Source organism: Leiobunum rupestre, chromosome 3 (assembly GCF_980474605.1).
Source record: "Leiobunum rupestre chromosome 3, qqLeiRupe1.1.hap1, whole genome shotgun sequence".
NCBI classification, from domain to species: Eukaryota; Metazoa; Arthropoda; class Arachnida; order Opiliones; family Sclerosomatidae; genus Leiobunum; species Leiobunum rupestre.
The window spans coordinates 63,112,818-63,128,289 of NC_143386.1; the positions used below are offsets into that span (position 1 = coordinate 63,112,818).

At 37.4% G+C, this 15,472-nt stretch overlaps 1 protein-coding gene across 3 annotated transcripts in view; it reads right to left on the reverse strand.

Annotated features, from left to right (window-relative positions):
* Positions 1-349: 349 nt before the first annotated feature.
* Positions 350-15,472, reverse strand: part of Pex1 (peroxisomal biogenesis factor 1) — a 42,202-nt gene continuing 27,079 nt past the window's right edge. For all 3 annotated transcript variants that reach the window (XM_090168950.1, XM_090168952.1, XM_090168951.1), the window contains 4 exons: positions 10,571-10,748; positions 8,958-9,070; positions 8,715-8,893; positions 350-531 (listed from right to left, as the gene is read on the reverse strand). In XM_090168950.1, the coding sequence (XP_090025076.1) occupies positions 444-531; positions 8,715-8,893; positions 8,958-9,070; positions 10,571-10,748 (558 nt within the window). In that variant the 3' untranslated portion in view covers positions 350-443. The remainder of the gene's footprint in view (positions 532-8,714; positions 8,894-8,957; positions 9,071-10,570; positions 10,749-15,472) is intronic.

Consider the following 15,472-nt stretch of genomic DNA (forward strand, 5'->3'; position numbering starts at 1 on the left):
TAGGCTGTAAAGATAAATATTCGTTATAGGAAAAAATGCCTTATCGATTGCACCAACGGTGCAATGAAAGGTCTCTGTGGTGCATCGAAGGTGCAACCTATTAGGCACCTTATTTTATCGATATAGAATTAGGGGGTGCTGTCGTTAACTTAGCCCCCCCTTTTGTTTTTTGAATTTCCCGCCTTTCCTAGATGGTGCAACAAACAATTTCAGTGGTGCACTATGGTGCATGAAGGGTGCAGAAAGTTATTTTTAAATCGGTCGCTTGGGGGCGCTAACTTAATGGACACCCTAGCTGTCACGTACGACCATTCGTAAAATTGCGTTTTAATTAAACACTCCAATAATATAGGACTATAATCATAATTTATTCAAAATTTCAAATTGGAAAATCACAAAACAAAATACTTTCACGGTGGTTATAGATAATTGTAACCTCGTTGTTAAGCCAAGGTAACCCTTTTCTGGGTCGTTAGCGCAGATCCGGATCGTACGTCCTGCGTGCTTTTATTCAAAGAAAACCTTTCGTATCTAAGAAAAATTAATAAAAATCGGGAACGTTATGAATTATTAATTTTTATGATTTATTATAGGTATCTTTATAAAATTATCCCTATTAACGCCACTATATAATAGAGAGGCGTAAGAGGTCAGACAAAGAGGCCTTGATTATTTGACTGCGCATTCCATACAATATACCATTTTAGCAAAATCCCCTCCAATGTCAAACGAGTTAAGTTTGCTCCACGATTCTGACGCCGGAAAATCCTCGCTTTGCGGGGGAAAACGTATAAACAAAAACCAACTTTTACAAATGATGGACACTGCCGGGTTGAAAGGTCGTTATCCCCCTCTTGGTTTTAAGAAAAGAACACATTTTTAAGGTTCTGGAAGTGTCAAGGATGCATTCATTTATACGGTCGGCAGAATGACTCTGTTTAGAAGATCCATGGCCACCATGGTCTAGTTTTTAAAATTTCTGCCACTCGTGCTTCAATCGCCTAGGTAAACGTCAGTATTAGGGAACCAATGAAATACCGGGCTCATTTGATTGACTCTAAAGGGATGGGGCATACGGGTAGACCGTGAGGTGGATTGGATGAAACGCTAAATTTAAAAGTCGTTTCAATATAGTCATTTTCCAGAAGTAGAAATAACATACATTCTTGGTGTAGTTTGTATACGTTTTCTTTAGAAGAACCCTAAATACTTGCGTTGTAAAGGGTTTGTATTTCGAAGTTGATATCGTGGCATTTGATTCATGATTTCATTGAAAATACTTTTCTATTTTTCTTATTCAAACGATTTAGTTCGCATTGAAATGTGCCTTTATCCTCTCAATGAAATAGTTAATCAAAAGAATGAGGAGATGATAAATGCGAACGGGTCGCGAACGTTAAAGGAGCCGAATGTTTGTAATAAATGGCAGAAAAGATTTCCCTCATTTATGGAATGTCTCGGTTTTATTCTTTTATATTCTAAAGGCCCTCTATATCGCTCTATAGACCAGAATACTATACCTCGGGAGGATGACTAACTTGTAAGTTGGGACTATTTAGGGCGTTGTTCCAAATCTACCTTCACGCTCGAAGAGCGAGCTCCTTCCCCCTTAAATAAAATCAAATCAGCCCCGATATCTCATTGGGTCCAGTGATGGGCACCGCTCCTCTCATTGTGAGCGCTTTTGTCATTATGAGCGAAATTGAGCGGAAAAATGTTTTTTAAAAGAGCGATAAACGAAATTGAGAGGAACGCCAATTTCAGCGCTCAAAAAAGAACTAAAATAGGCGGAGCGCCGATTTTAACACTCAAGAGCGAAAAGAGTGCAGCGCTTATTTCAGCGCTCGAAAAAGAGCGAAAAGAGAGAAGCGCTTATTTCAGTGCTCGAAAAAGAGCGAAAAGAGAGGAGCACCGATTTTACCCCTCAAAAAAGAGCGAAAAGAGAGGAGCGCTTATTTCAGTGCTCAAAAAAGAGCGAAAAGAGAGGAGCGCCGATTTTACCCCTAAAAAAAGAGAGGAGCACCGATTTTACCACACAAAAAAGAGCGAAAAGAGAGGAGCGCCGATTTTACCCCTAAAAAAAGAGAGGAGCACCGATTTTACCACTCAAAAAAGAGCGAAAAGAGAGGAGCGCCGATTTTACCACTCAAAAAAGAGCGAAAAGAGAGGAGCGCCGATTTTACCACTCAAAAAAGTGCGAAAAGAGAGGAGCGCCGATTTTACCACTCAAAAAAGAGCGAAAAGAGAGGAGCGCCGATTTTACCACTCAAAAAAGAGCGAAAAGAGAGGAGCGCCGATTTTACCACTCAAAAAAGAGCGAAAAGAGCGAAGCGCCGATTTTACCACTCAAAAAAGAGCGAAAAGAGAGGAGCACCGATTTTACCACTCAAAAAAGAGCGAAAAGAGAGGAGCACCGATTTTACCACTCAAAAAAGAGCGAAAAGAGAGGAGCGCCGATTTTACCACTCAAAAAAGAGCGAAAAGAGAGGAGCGCCGATTTTACCACTCAAAAAAGAGCGAAAAGAGCGAAGCGCCGATTTTACCACTCAAAAAAGAGCGAAAAGAGAGGAGCACCGATTTTACCACTCAAAAAAGAGCGAAAAGAGTGCAGCGCTTATTTCAGTGCTCAAAAAGAGCGAAAAGAGAGGAGCGCCGATTTTACCCCTCAAAAAGAGAGGAGCACCGATTTTACCACTCAAAAAAGAGCGAAAAGAGAGGAGCGCCGATTTTACCCCTAAAAAAAGAGAGGAGCACCGATTTTACCACTCTAAAAAGAGCGAAAAGAGAGGAGCGCCGATTTTACCCCTAAAAAAAGAGAGGAGCACCGATTTTACCACTCAAAAAAGAGCGAAAAGAGAGGAGCGCCGATTTTACCCCTCAAAAAAGAGTGAAAAGAGTGCAGCGCTTATTTCAGTGCTCAAAAAAGTGCGAAAAGAGAGGAGCGCCGATTTTACCCCTCAAAAAAGAGAGGAGCACCGATTTTACCGCTCAAAAAAGAGCGAAAAGAGAGGATCGCTTATTTTACCGCTCAAATAAGGGCGAAAAGAGAGGAGCGCTTATTTCAGTGCTCAAAAAAGAGCGAAAAGAGAGGAGCGCCGATTTTACCCCTCAAAAAGAGCGAAAAGAGAGGATCGCTTATTTTACCGCTCAAATAAGGGCGAAAAGAGAGGAGCGCTTATTTCAGTGCTCAAAAAAGAGCGAAAAGAGAGGAGCGCCGATTTTACCCCTCAAAAAGAGCGAAAAGAGAGGATCGCTTATTTTACCGCTCAAATAAGGGCGAAAAGAGAGGAGCGCTTATTTCAGTGCTCAAAAAAGAGCGAAAAGAGAGGAGCGCCGATTTTACCCCTCAAAAAAGAGTGAAAAGAGTGCAGCGCTTATTTCAGTGCTCAAAAAAGTGCGAAAAGAGAGGAGCGCCGATTTTACCCCTCAAAAAAGAGAGGAGCACCGATTTTACCGCTCAAAAAAGAGCGAAAAGAGAGGATCGCTTATTTTACCGCTCAAATAAGGGCGAAAAGAGAGGAGCGCTTATTTCAGTGCTCAAAAAAGAGCGAAAAGAGAGGAGCGCCGATTTTACCCCTCAAAAAGAGCGAAAAGAGAGGATCGCTTATTTTACCGCTCAAATAAGGGCGAAAAGAGAGGAGCGCTTATTTCAGTGCTCAAAAAAGAGCGAAAAGAGAGGAGCGCCGATTTTACCCCTCAAAAAAGAGTGAAAAGAGTGCAGCGCTTATTTCAGTGCTCAAAAAAGTGCGAAAAGAGAGGAGCGCCGATTTTACCCCTCAAAAAAGAGAGGAGCACCGATTTTACCGCTCAAAAAAGAGCGAAAAGAGAGGATCGCTTATTTTACCGCTCAAATAAGGGCGAAAAGAGAGGAGCGCTTATTTCAGTGCTCAAAAAAGAGCGAAAAGAGAGGAGCGCCGATTTTACCCCTCAAAAAGAGCGAAAAGAGAGGATCGCTTATTTTACCGCTCAAATAAGGGCGAAAAGAGAGGAGCGCTTATTTCAGTGCTCAAAAAAGAGCGAAAAGAGAGGAGCGCCGATTTTACCCCTCAAAAAGAGCGAAAAGAGAGGATCGCTTATTTTACCGCTCAAATAAGGGCGAAAAGAGAGGAGCGCTTATTTCAGTGCTCAAAAAAGAGCGAAAAGAGAGGAGCGCCGATTTTACCCCTCAAAAAGAGCGAAAAGAGAGGATCGCTTATTTTACCGCTCAAATAAGGGCGAAAAGAGAGGAGCGCTTATTTCAGTGCTCAAAAAAGAGCGAAAAGAGAGGAGCGCCGATTTTACCCCTCAAAAAGAGCGAAAAGAGAGGATCGCTTATTTTACCGCTCAAATAAGGGCGAAAAGAGAGGAGCGCTTATTTCAGTGCTCAAAAAAGAGCGAAAAGAGAGGAGCGCCGATTTTACCCCTCAAAAAGAGCGAAAAGAGAGGATCGCTTATTTTACCGCTCAAATAAGGGCGAAAAGAGAGGAGCGCTTATTTCAGTGCTCAAAAAAGAGCGAAAAGAGAGGAGCGCCGATTTTACCCCTCAAAAAAGAGTGAAAAGAGTGCAGCGCTTATTTCAGTGCTCAAAAAAGTGCGAAAAGAGAGGAGCGCCGATTTTACCCCTCAAAAAAGAGAGGAGCACCGATTTTACCGCTCAAAAAAGAGCGAAAAGAGAGGATCGCTTATTTTACCGCTCAAATAAGGGCGAAAAGAGAGGAGCGCTTATTTCAGTGCTCAAAAAAGAGCGAAAAGAGAGGAGCGCCGATTTTACCCCTCAAAAAGAGCGAAAAGAGAGGATCGCTTATTTTACCGCTCAAATAAGGGCGAAAAGAGAGGAGCGCTTATTTCAGTGCTCAAAAAAGAGCGAAAAGAGAGGAGCGCCGATTTTACCCCTCAAAAAAGAGTGAAAAGAGTGCAGCGCTTATTTCAGTGCTCAAAAAAGTGCGAAAAGAGAGGAGCGCCGATTTTACCCCTCAAAAAAGAGAGGAGCACCGATTTTACCGCTCAAAAAAGAGCGAAAAGAGAGGATCGCTTATTTTACCACTCAAATAAGGGCGAAAAGAGAGGAGCGCTTATTTCAGTGCTCAAAAAAGAGCGAAAAGAGAGGAGCGCCGATTTTACCCCTCAAAAAGAGCGAAAAGAGAGGATCGCTTATTTTACCGCTCAAATAAGGGCGAAAAGAGAGGAGCGCTTATTTCAGTGCTCAAAAAAGAGCGAAAAGAGAGGAGCGCCGATTTTACCCTTCAAAAAGAGCGAAAAGAGAGGATCGCTTATTTTACCGCTCAAATAAGGGCGAAACGAGAGGAGCGCCGATTTTACAGCTCAAAAAAAGAGCAAAAAGAGAGGAGCGCTTATATTACCGCTCAAAAAAGAGCGAAAAGAGAGGATCACCGATTTTACCGCTCAAAAAAGGGCGAAGAGAGAGGAGCGCGTATTTTAACACTCAAAAAAAGAGCGAAAAGAGAAAAGAGAGCAGAGAGCCGATTTTACCGCTCCAAAAAGTGTGAGCGTGAGCGGATATTAGGCTAGCGAATGCGAGCGGTGAGTGAGCTGAGCGGCTCTTTGACGAAAATACCCAACACTGATTGGGTTCCTAAAACTGACGTCCTGCTAAGCAATTCGTGTCAGAGAAATACTCGAGCATGATGCCCACAGAACGTCCCTTAAATATAAATAAATCCATTCTTTGTACATAGGTGTCGCTTTTCATGTATTTGAAATCGCCGTGAGCATGCTTCATATTTTTCACGAAGGGTGGCGCGCGCATCAACACACACACACGATCGAGGATTGCGGCGCCTTTGTCTCGTTGAATGGCGTGGTGTAAGAGAAGAACCATAATTCATTCTTTCTGAAAAGGGGCGCATTCGGTTCAAATAAAAGAAAAGGAGTCGCCGAAAAATTAATAATCGAGGGACACCAAAAGTCATAAATCGGCCGAGGTGCATAATGGAGCTGGCCGGCTTGATTGCCAGCGACACCCCGCGGTGTCTCCGAGAAACTCGATGCCTAACAGTTTAACCATAATCAATTATCGCGCCTATGCCGTATAGAAGTGAAAAGTTGCCAGCCAAGCTGATAGCCTTGGCATCTTCCGGATTTTGCCAGAAAGGTGGTCTCACGCGTGTGGTCCCTTCTCGCCCAAGTTTCCGCGACATCCTAGGGTTTGGCTAATGTCCCAATTAGTTCGGAATTAAGACTAAGAGCCTTTCAAAATTAACAATATTTGTAATTTGAATTTTTTCTACCGCTTTTATCTTAAAATAGATGGAGTTACGTCTCGTCAGTAACGCCATTTTTGAAAATGGCGATTGACGTACTTTTAATTCTTTCGTAACTTTACCGCTATTTGTAGTAGATAAATGAAACTAATGGCAAATTAGTTTTCGTTTTAACGATCTATACTCTAAAGCACCGTCAGTAGCGAAATTTTAAAAATGGCGATTCGTGTATTTTTAATCCTTTGTAACTTCACAGCTATTTGTAATTAATAAATTAATTTAATGGCCAATACGTGTTAATATTTACGAACTATTCGATAAAGTGTCGTCAGTAACGCCATTTTTGAAAATGGCGATTGACGTATTTTTAATTATTTCGTAACTTTACCGCTATTTGTAGTAGATAAATGAATCTAATGGCCAATACGTGTTAATATTCACGCTCTATTCGATAAAGAGTCGTCAGTTAACGCCATTTTTGAAAATGGCGATTGACGTACTTTTAATTCTTTCGTAACTTTGCCGCTATTTGTAGTAGATAAATGAATTTAATTGCAAATTAGTTTTAGTTTTAACGATCTATACTCTAAAGCACCGTCAGTAGCGAAATTTTTAAAAATGGCGATTCATGTATTTTTAATCCTTTATAACTTCACAGCTATTTGTAATTAATAAATTAATTTAATGGCCAATACGTGTTAATATTCACGAACTATTCAATTGGAAAATGGCGATTGACGTACTTTTAATTATTTCGTCACTTCATCTCAATTTGTAATTAATAAATTAATCTAATGGCAAATACGCGTTAATTTTAACATTATATGCACTAGTAATAGTTAATGTAGGGAGCTGTTGGCTCGCGTGGCATGAAGGGCTTTCCACCACCCTCCTACGCATTGTAACCCTGCCACCTGTTTAAAGGAATTATAAGTAGCTAGATGACTTGGGCCTAAGGTGGTGCCAAGGGTATTAGCCTAGCCTAGCTAGTACACCGTCAGTACCGCCATTTTTGAAAATGGCGATTCGCGTACTTTAAATCCTTCGTCACTTCGCCGCTATTTGTAATTAATAAATTAATCTAATAATTAATAGCGGCGAAGTGACGAAGGATTTAAAGTACGCGAATCACCATTTTCAAAAATGGCGGTACTGACAGTGTGTTAGCGCTTAGAGCTTTAAAATAAAGGCGTATTTAACATTAGACTAATGTTAAATACGCCTTTACTTTAAAGCTCTAAGCGCTAACACACTGTCAGTACCGCCATTTTTGAAAATGGTGATTCGCGTACTTTAAATCCTTCGTCACTTCGCCGCTATTTGTAGTAAATAATTGAATCCAATGGCAAATACGCGTTAATTTTAACGCTCTTTAGGCTAAAAAACATTCCAAATGACTGTCATCATTTTACAAACGCTTATCGCGGAGAAATTCTTAACCTTTCGGTCAAACAGCGAGGCAATCGTTTTGTCGTTTATCCGCGATCATCCAGAGAAAAGTAGTTTAAAGAACGGGGTGTCAAAAGACAGAAAAGACCCGGGGAAGAAGGGGGGGTGGCGGAGGTGATTAAGCACGTGGGATCAAGAAAAAGTGACGGTAGAGAAAAGGGAACGCCCAGTCACTTTTCAACGGAATTCCAAAGACACCAAAAAAGAAAAGTCGTTTATTATCTGCCCGAAACTCGCCGCGCTCTCAAAAGAGGAGCAGCCTTAATAATCGCCCGAGAAATGACCGGCGGAAATTGATCGCTTTTAATTTTGCTTGTATTTTGCGCCAGATTAGTCGCCAAATGAAGAGGGCGCTAAATACCTCATTTTTTTCTCAAGTTCCTTTTCGTTATTAATTAATGACGAGATAGGCTTACAAGGAGACATCCCGAGGTGTAACCCACCGATTTTGTTCAAACTCGGGGGATTGGTAGACCTTCATGTATCATGAAAAATACTAAAGGGAATACCCCTGATGACGGACCAATAGTGTGTCTGAAACTAGTCGGGTTGTAAATATTTTTATTTCTTTTAAATAAAATTCCTTGTGCACCTGAAATATCGTTGTATATAAATTTTTTAAATAGGGAATTTATTCAATGGGCAACGGTTTTGCCATGGCAACGAAAAATGTTTTTGACAACAACAAATTTAAATTTTCCCATTGAAAATAACATGCCCCCCCCCCCTGTGAAAAATTTCAAAAATTCGAAAATGCCAAAAAATGAAAAAAATAAATAAAAATTGACCATAAAAACATCAAAATTGATCAACTTTTGATCCATTTGAGGTCAAAATCCCATGTTATTTTCAATGGGAAAATTTAATATTTTGTGTTGTCAAAAACATTTTTCGTTGCCATGGCAAAAAAGTTGCCCATTGAATAAATTCCCTTTAGGATTTTTCATGATACACGAAGGTCTACCAATCCCCCGAGTTTGAACCAAATCCGTGGGTTACACTTCGGGATGTCTCCTTGTTAGTGACAAGGCCCCTATTATAAGAAAAGTATAAGAGGTAATTTACATGGCTTTGTAACGCGTCCTTTCCTGCGGCGATACGGACGGTTTAGTTTCGGATAAGGCTTTCTGCAAATGACTCATTTGAATCAGGGTCGAAATGGACTCCGATTTTCGTCTCGTTTTGTGGTCACTGTCGGTTTCATTTAGTTGGGCACCGAAGATATTTTCCATTACGGTGTTTACCTATTTAGATAGTGTTTAAAAAATTACTGTTAGTTACCCTTTAAAGATTTTTAATTTAACGTACCTCATCAAGTATTTTTTGTTTTTCTTCACCGTTTAGTTCTTTAGGACCTTCTTTGAGGTTTGGATAGTAAATGAAATTGTCTACGATCGTATCGCCATCTGTCGTGTCGTTCTCTTCATAAATTAAAATAAATTTTTAATTTTCAATAAGCCGATCTCATTACGATAAACTAGATTTAAACTAATGTAAATTCCAGACGAAATTTGGTAATTACACTATCGCCATCTAGGCTAGTTACTGAGCAAGTAATTAGCAAACGGCAGTTTTTAAAATTAATTAATAGTTCAGCAACTAATATAGGAATGGCGCCACGTTTGTGGTATCGTAAGTAACATAATAATATCCATAAGTATGGCACTTGGGTTTTATTTTTGTATTTTTGTATTACTGTGATGTCGAAAATGATTAAAATATCGCGCCACCCGGTAATGATTTTGTAAACTATAATTCCTAGGAATTTATAACGCTTTCAAAATAAAAACTAACGAAAAATAATGATATTCTTTTGAATCGGAACATAAAATCGGTTAATAATAACATCTCTATAGAAATAAAATTTTTACAATTAGTGAATGTTGATCAACATTAACAGGGTGAATTTGAAGTTGCAAGACCAAAAAAACAAAAACTACTTTCTCGACAACTCAAAATGCAAAATACCTTCTCCACAACTCAAAATGCAAAATACTTTCTCCGAAATTCAAAATGCAAAATACTTTCTCCACAACTCAAAATGCAAAATGTAAAATGTAAATACTTTCTCCATAACTCAAAATGCAAACTACTTTCTCCATAACTCAAAATGCAAAATGTAAAATGCAAACTACTTTCTCCATAACTCAAAATGCAAAATGTAAAATGCAAAATACTTTCTCCATAACTCAAAATGCAAAATGTAAAATGCAAACTACTTTCTCCATAACTCAAAATGCAAAATGTAAAATGCAAAATACTTTCTCCATAACTCAAAATGCAAAATGTAAAATGCAAACTACTTTCTCCATAACTCAAAATGCAAAATGCATTTTGAAAATTGGTTTTTCTAAATGCAAAATGTTTTTAAAAATGCACAGTTAGTTTGTAATTATTAATAATTAATTAGTTATTAATTATTAATTACTAATTAATTATTTTTATTATTAATTAATAATTAATAATAATTACGTCAAGATTTCTAAACCATTTAGCAGCCAGCGTGGGAAATAAAGCGGTGGCAATGTACGAATGTTCGTCTGATTCTGAGTAAGTGAGTAACTGAGTATCGCCATCTATGATTACTTGGGAGTAAATAGCAGACGAACGTTCTCTGCAAGAGCTACGATGATGGTAGCAGAGTAAAAACATTTTGAAATGGTTTTCCCACAAATCAAACATACAAAATGCAAAATGTAAAATGCAAAATACTTTTTCAAATTCAAAATGTAAAATTATTTTTCTAACTCAAAATGCAAAATGCGACGTACCATTTTGCATTTTCAAAATGAATTTTGACAACCCTGGCGGTTTATAAAGTTAATAATCCATCGACTAATTTGTCTTTGGTGAACAAATGTTAGTCGACAAAATTGCAACGTTCCAAGTGTCATACTTATGATATATAATATTTGTCATACTTTGTTGGACTCTTTTCTCCAAAGTTTCGTTGAGAGCGTCTATGTGGGCAGTGTAGAGTAGAGCTTGGAGGTCGGCCCCTGAAAAGTGGTCGGTCTCCTTGGCGATGACACCGAAGTCAACGGAATGGTCTAGGTTCAAATGCCTGCTGAGTGACCTCAGGATCGCTTCCCGATCCATCTATATCGCGACGGGAAAAGGGATATTTTAAAATTGATTTCTTTTCTCAAGTTCTTCTTTGTAGTTGATCTAAATCGCGAAGCTCTGGACCTCTTTGACCAAAAAAAGTCATTTTAACCTTTTAAACGGAAGAGCATCAGCCGAATGTTGGAAATTTAAACGTTTCCTGGTTTTAAATCAACTGTAAATGGGTTAAAGGAATCCGCTATCTGTATCAAAATTGCCAAAATAAATTTGTTTTAAATTTTTTTGTGGTACCTTATCGAGGTAAGCCGGTAATGGACAGTTGGTTAAGACAGCTGGATTAAAATTTAAAAAAGTTGATCTAGGGGATAGCTTTTCCCACAAACTAGAACAGCGATCCTTTACTATTGTCAACCGAAATAATAAAAAAATTAAATAATTTATAGAGACTGATGGTAGGCCAAATTTATTGAAATTATACTGGAGGATTTGAGTCCACTGAAAAATTTTCTACTACAAACTGTGTACCATGCAGTATCTCAAAATTGTTGTAAACCGATATTTACAATATTTCTCAAACATATTTTCCAATATATCTGAAATTTTTCCGATATTTTAAAATATATCTAAAATTTTTCCGATATTTTAAAATATATCTAAAATATTTCCGATATTTTAAAATATATCTAAAATATTTCCGATATTTTAAAATATATCTAAAATATTTCCGATATTTTAAAATATATCTAAAATATTTCCGATATTTTCAAATATATCTAAAATATTTCCGATATTTTCAAATATATCTAAAATATTTCCGATATTTTCAAATATATCTGAAATATTTCCGATATTTTCGAATATATCTGAAATATTTCCGATATTTTCCAATATATCTAAAATATTTCCGATATTTTCGAATATATCTAAAATATTTCCGATATTTTCGAATATATCTGAAATATTTCCGATATTTTCGAATATATCTGAAATATTTCCGATATTTTCCAATATATCTAAAATATTTCCGATATTTTCGAATATATCTAAAATATTTCCGATATTTTCAAATATATCTGAAATATTTCCGATATTTACAAATATTTCCGATATTTACAAATATTTCCGATATTTACAAATATTTCCGATATTTACAAACATTTCTCAAACATTTCCGATATTTACAAACATTTTTCAAATATTTCTGATATTTACAAACATTTCTCAAATATTTCCGAAAGAAATAATGTCAATATTCATTCTTATTTCTCGATATTATCATATTTCTTTGTATTTCAAAATTTTCCTATATATTTCTTGTGGATTTAAGGATTTCCAGAAATAATTATTTCGATAACATTTTGTTTTAAATGATATCTTAAATTTCCATATATGTTAAACAAATATAATTCAATCCAAAAGTGGATTTGAATCAGTTTGAACTATAAAATCTGGAATCTTTCCTCGTGCGTTACATAAAGCAATTTCTTTTGTTAATCCTTTTGAAAACTCTGATATATGTTCAATCAATTTAGTAAAAATCGCTTTATAGGGCTTAACCCCAAAGCTACCTCTAACACGCTGTTATCAGGCCATAGACACTTTCCTAACTCCTTTTAGTATAAAACAGTAACAATTTATGTTACTTTGTACCATCCGTAACTAGTGAAAAGCGTAGCTAGTAATGGGGATTAAAATTGCGGCCAAAAAAGAGGATTTGTTTCCTCCTAGAGACAAAATTTCGTTTCTGATTTATTGCGGGGAATTTTTAGCTGGGGTTCATATCGCTTGAGAGAAGTAAAACCACGATTGTACGCTTAGTTTTTGTCCAATCCGAAAGACAAGAGGGGGGGTCTATCGGGGATTTAAAGGTTGGTAAGGTTAGTTTGTCGCGACACGCTCGCATTTGATTTATGGACTCTTTTAATCCTGTCAGCTTAAGAACACAGTAATAATCGTGGCTCAGTGGATTCATTGCTTTTACAGAATTTTTTTTACTTTTCCCTATTTAGATAGCATGGACTATGGTTAGGATGGGTCACCAGTGGTAAGGTGTGGCCTACCTTGAAAATTTATAGAGGGGCCCAAAAAAAATTAAAATAAGCGAAATATTTGGGTTTTTTTTTGAAAGAGTTAATATTCTACAGAAAATTATTATTAATCACCATATTTTACTCGATTTAGGAGCCCTATTTTTTGGGGGACCTTTAGAAGGGTTTTGGGGCCCCAAATATAAAAAAGCCCCCTACTACCTAACCCCAACATAGTGGCGCCGAGTTTGTTTAACTCTGGATTTAAAATTTGTATTTTAATATTGGATTAATTAAATTCACTAAAGATAAAACTCGTATGTTAACTTAAAGGGAATATAACCTCAGGTATTCGGTGTGGAACACCAACGTTTGCAGCTCTGGCCGCTCTTGCCTTTGGCTTTAGAAATGTTTGGCGCCACTGTACGGGAAATTTGAAAAATTGAAGGGGTCTTCCATAAAGATTGCTTTGCGGGTTATATTCCCTTTAAATATCGAAGAATGTTTAAAAAAAAATATCCCAAAATCGTATTACATAGTGTGTAAGAATTAATAGCCCGGTGTACCTAGCAACAGGGGCCATACCACCGGCGGCCTATCATCATAGTGCCCTAGGCCAGCGTCCCCAAGCCCAGACAGGTGACAAATCCAGCATAGCCTGATAAAGTTAAATAGCGTACAACCCCAGCTAATCAATATAAGCTATTGCGATATTCTTTTCAATAAAACATCTTCTAAGCTTTAATATGTCAAAAAAGCTACCTGTTTAAAAGGAAACACTTGTTGCATACCGTACAGGTGAAAAGTTTTCATTATTTCAACAAGCACCAAATAAACAGTAACTTGCAGGTCCTGGCTCTCAGTTATATTACTCCTTGGCGATGTTTTATTTAAGCGCCAATAGTTCTTTTTATAAACGAACGTGGCCTTCTTGTTTAAATGTTGCTCTTACGTCACAGTCTCTTACTTTTACGAGTCTACGAGCACGCGCTACAGTCGCGAGGAATATAGGTTTTTCTAGCGCGCGTGCAAATCGCTCGTGCGCGAAATATAATAATAAAGCTATATCTTGTGACGTAAGAGCAACATTTTAACAAGTTGAGCAAGACCACTTTTTATTTTATAAAATCAACTACTGTTGCAGGTTCACTTCAGGGGTACCAATATACAAACTTGTTAATATTTTTAATAAGCTAAAAATTTAAATTATTCGATGATGAAAAATATTTGGAAGTATGATCATTTTACAACTTAATTTGTTATATTAAGATAAATATTTAACGAAATTATCTTTAGTTAGTCATTTATATTTGATCTAGTAGATGGCTCTAGTGATACAGGGTTGAACCGTAAATTCAAAGCGAAAGTCACTATCAATTAGTGTTCGGAATTGTTTATTCATTATCCACAAATTTTCCGATTTATTTAAAAAACGTTGGTAAAAATAATATCATTTTAACTTATTTAATTATGTTTTTTTACGCAACCAAGCATTTATTTGAATAAAAGTGGTATTTATTTAAATAATTGTTTGTTTTATTTAAATAATAGGCTTATTCACTTTCGATTATTTAAACATTTTATAAGTTTTATTCAACTATTGGTTATTTAAATAAATATTATTTAAATATTGCCGAGCTTATTTTATTCATGGATAAAGGTTAATCGAATGCCGAGCTCTGGGGTTGAGCAGTAAATTCAACGCGAATCCATGGTAATAACATTATTAAGTACTCTGTCCACGTGCTTCTCCTTTTAAAGTACTTAATTATGTTCACTATCCGTTGAGTTACTAAAATAAGCCAATAACACCAAAAACACGCGAGTGTTCTGGGTGTAGCCGACTACAAGGATTTGGCCTACTAACGCTTTCTCTACGGGGCGCCTGTAAAAGTGTTCCACCCGCTATACACCGGGGTACTCAAGCGGAATATTTATTCTATCGTAGAATCGGATACCGCCACCTTTATCGCACTACTGTTAGAAATAGGCGTAGCTGACAGATAAATAATACGATGTAATCTACGGCATCAATCTACGGCGTTCATTCCTTGACATTGAAAATATAAAAAACGCTTATCTCAGTTAAGTAGAAATATAATATAAAAGCAAAGTGAATATTCTCTTCGGCGGTGGTCGGGTGGCGAATTGCCAAGAGATAAGTAGTTCCGAACAATTAAGATTTCTGAAAGACTTTAACAATAAAGGGGGGTTGCGAGAGGCTGAAGATGATTATAATAGTTTTAAACTGAGCGGAGGGGTGGGCTGACCATTATCTCTTTGAACGGGGGCAACTGCCCCTTTAAATTTGCCCGATTTGGGCTCCCCCCAATTGTAATAGAGAAGGGCACAATAATGTCGGGCTCTGGCCTGTGTTCGAGTGTGTGGCTGCTCACTGATAAGAGTATTAAAATCTTGAAACGACGTTAGCCTTCTCTCTTGAGCTGTTTCGCAGTTCGCGCGCCAGGTCGTGCCATCTCTTTCGATGTAGGCCTATCTCTCTCTGTATCATGGAGGAGACTGCGGTCTTTTCAATCTTCTTGGCGGCTCTCTTTTACTGTGTCAGCGGCGGACTCGTGTATATAACTGACATTTTAACCTATCCGACTCATTCTATCGGTTTGGTCGCGTTCGCATTAGAATCGAAAATTATTTTAATTCATCAGTGGAATTTTTGAAATTTAAACGTTTCTTGGTTTAGTGTTTTTAAAACCACTGTAAATGGGTTAA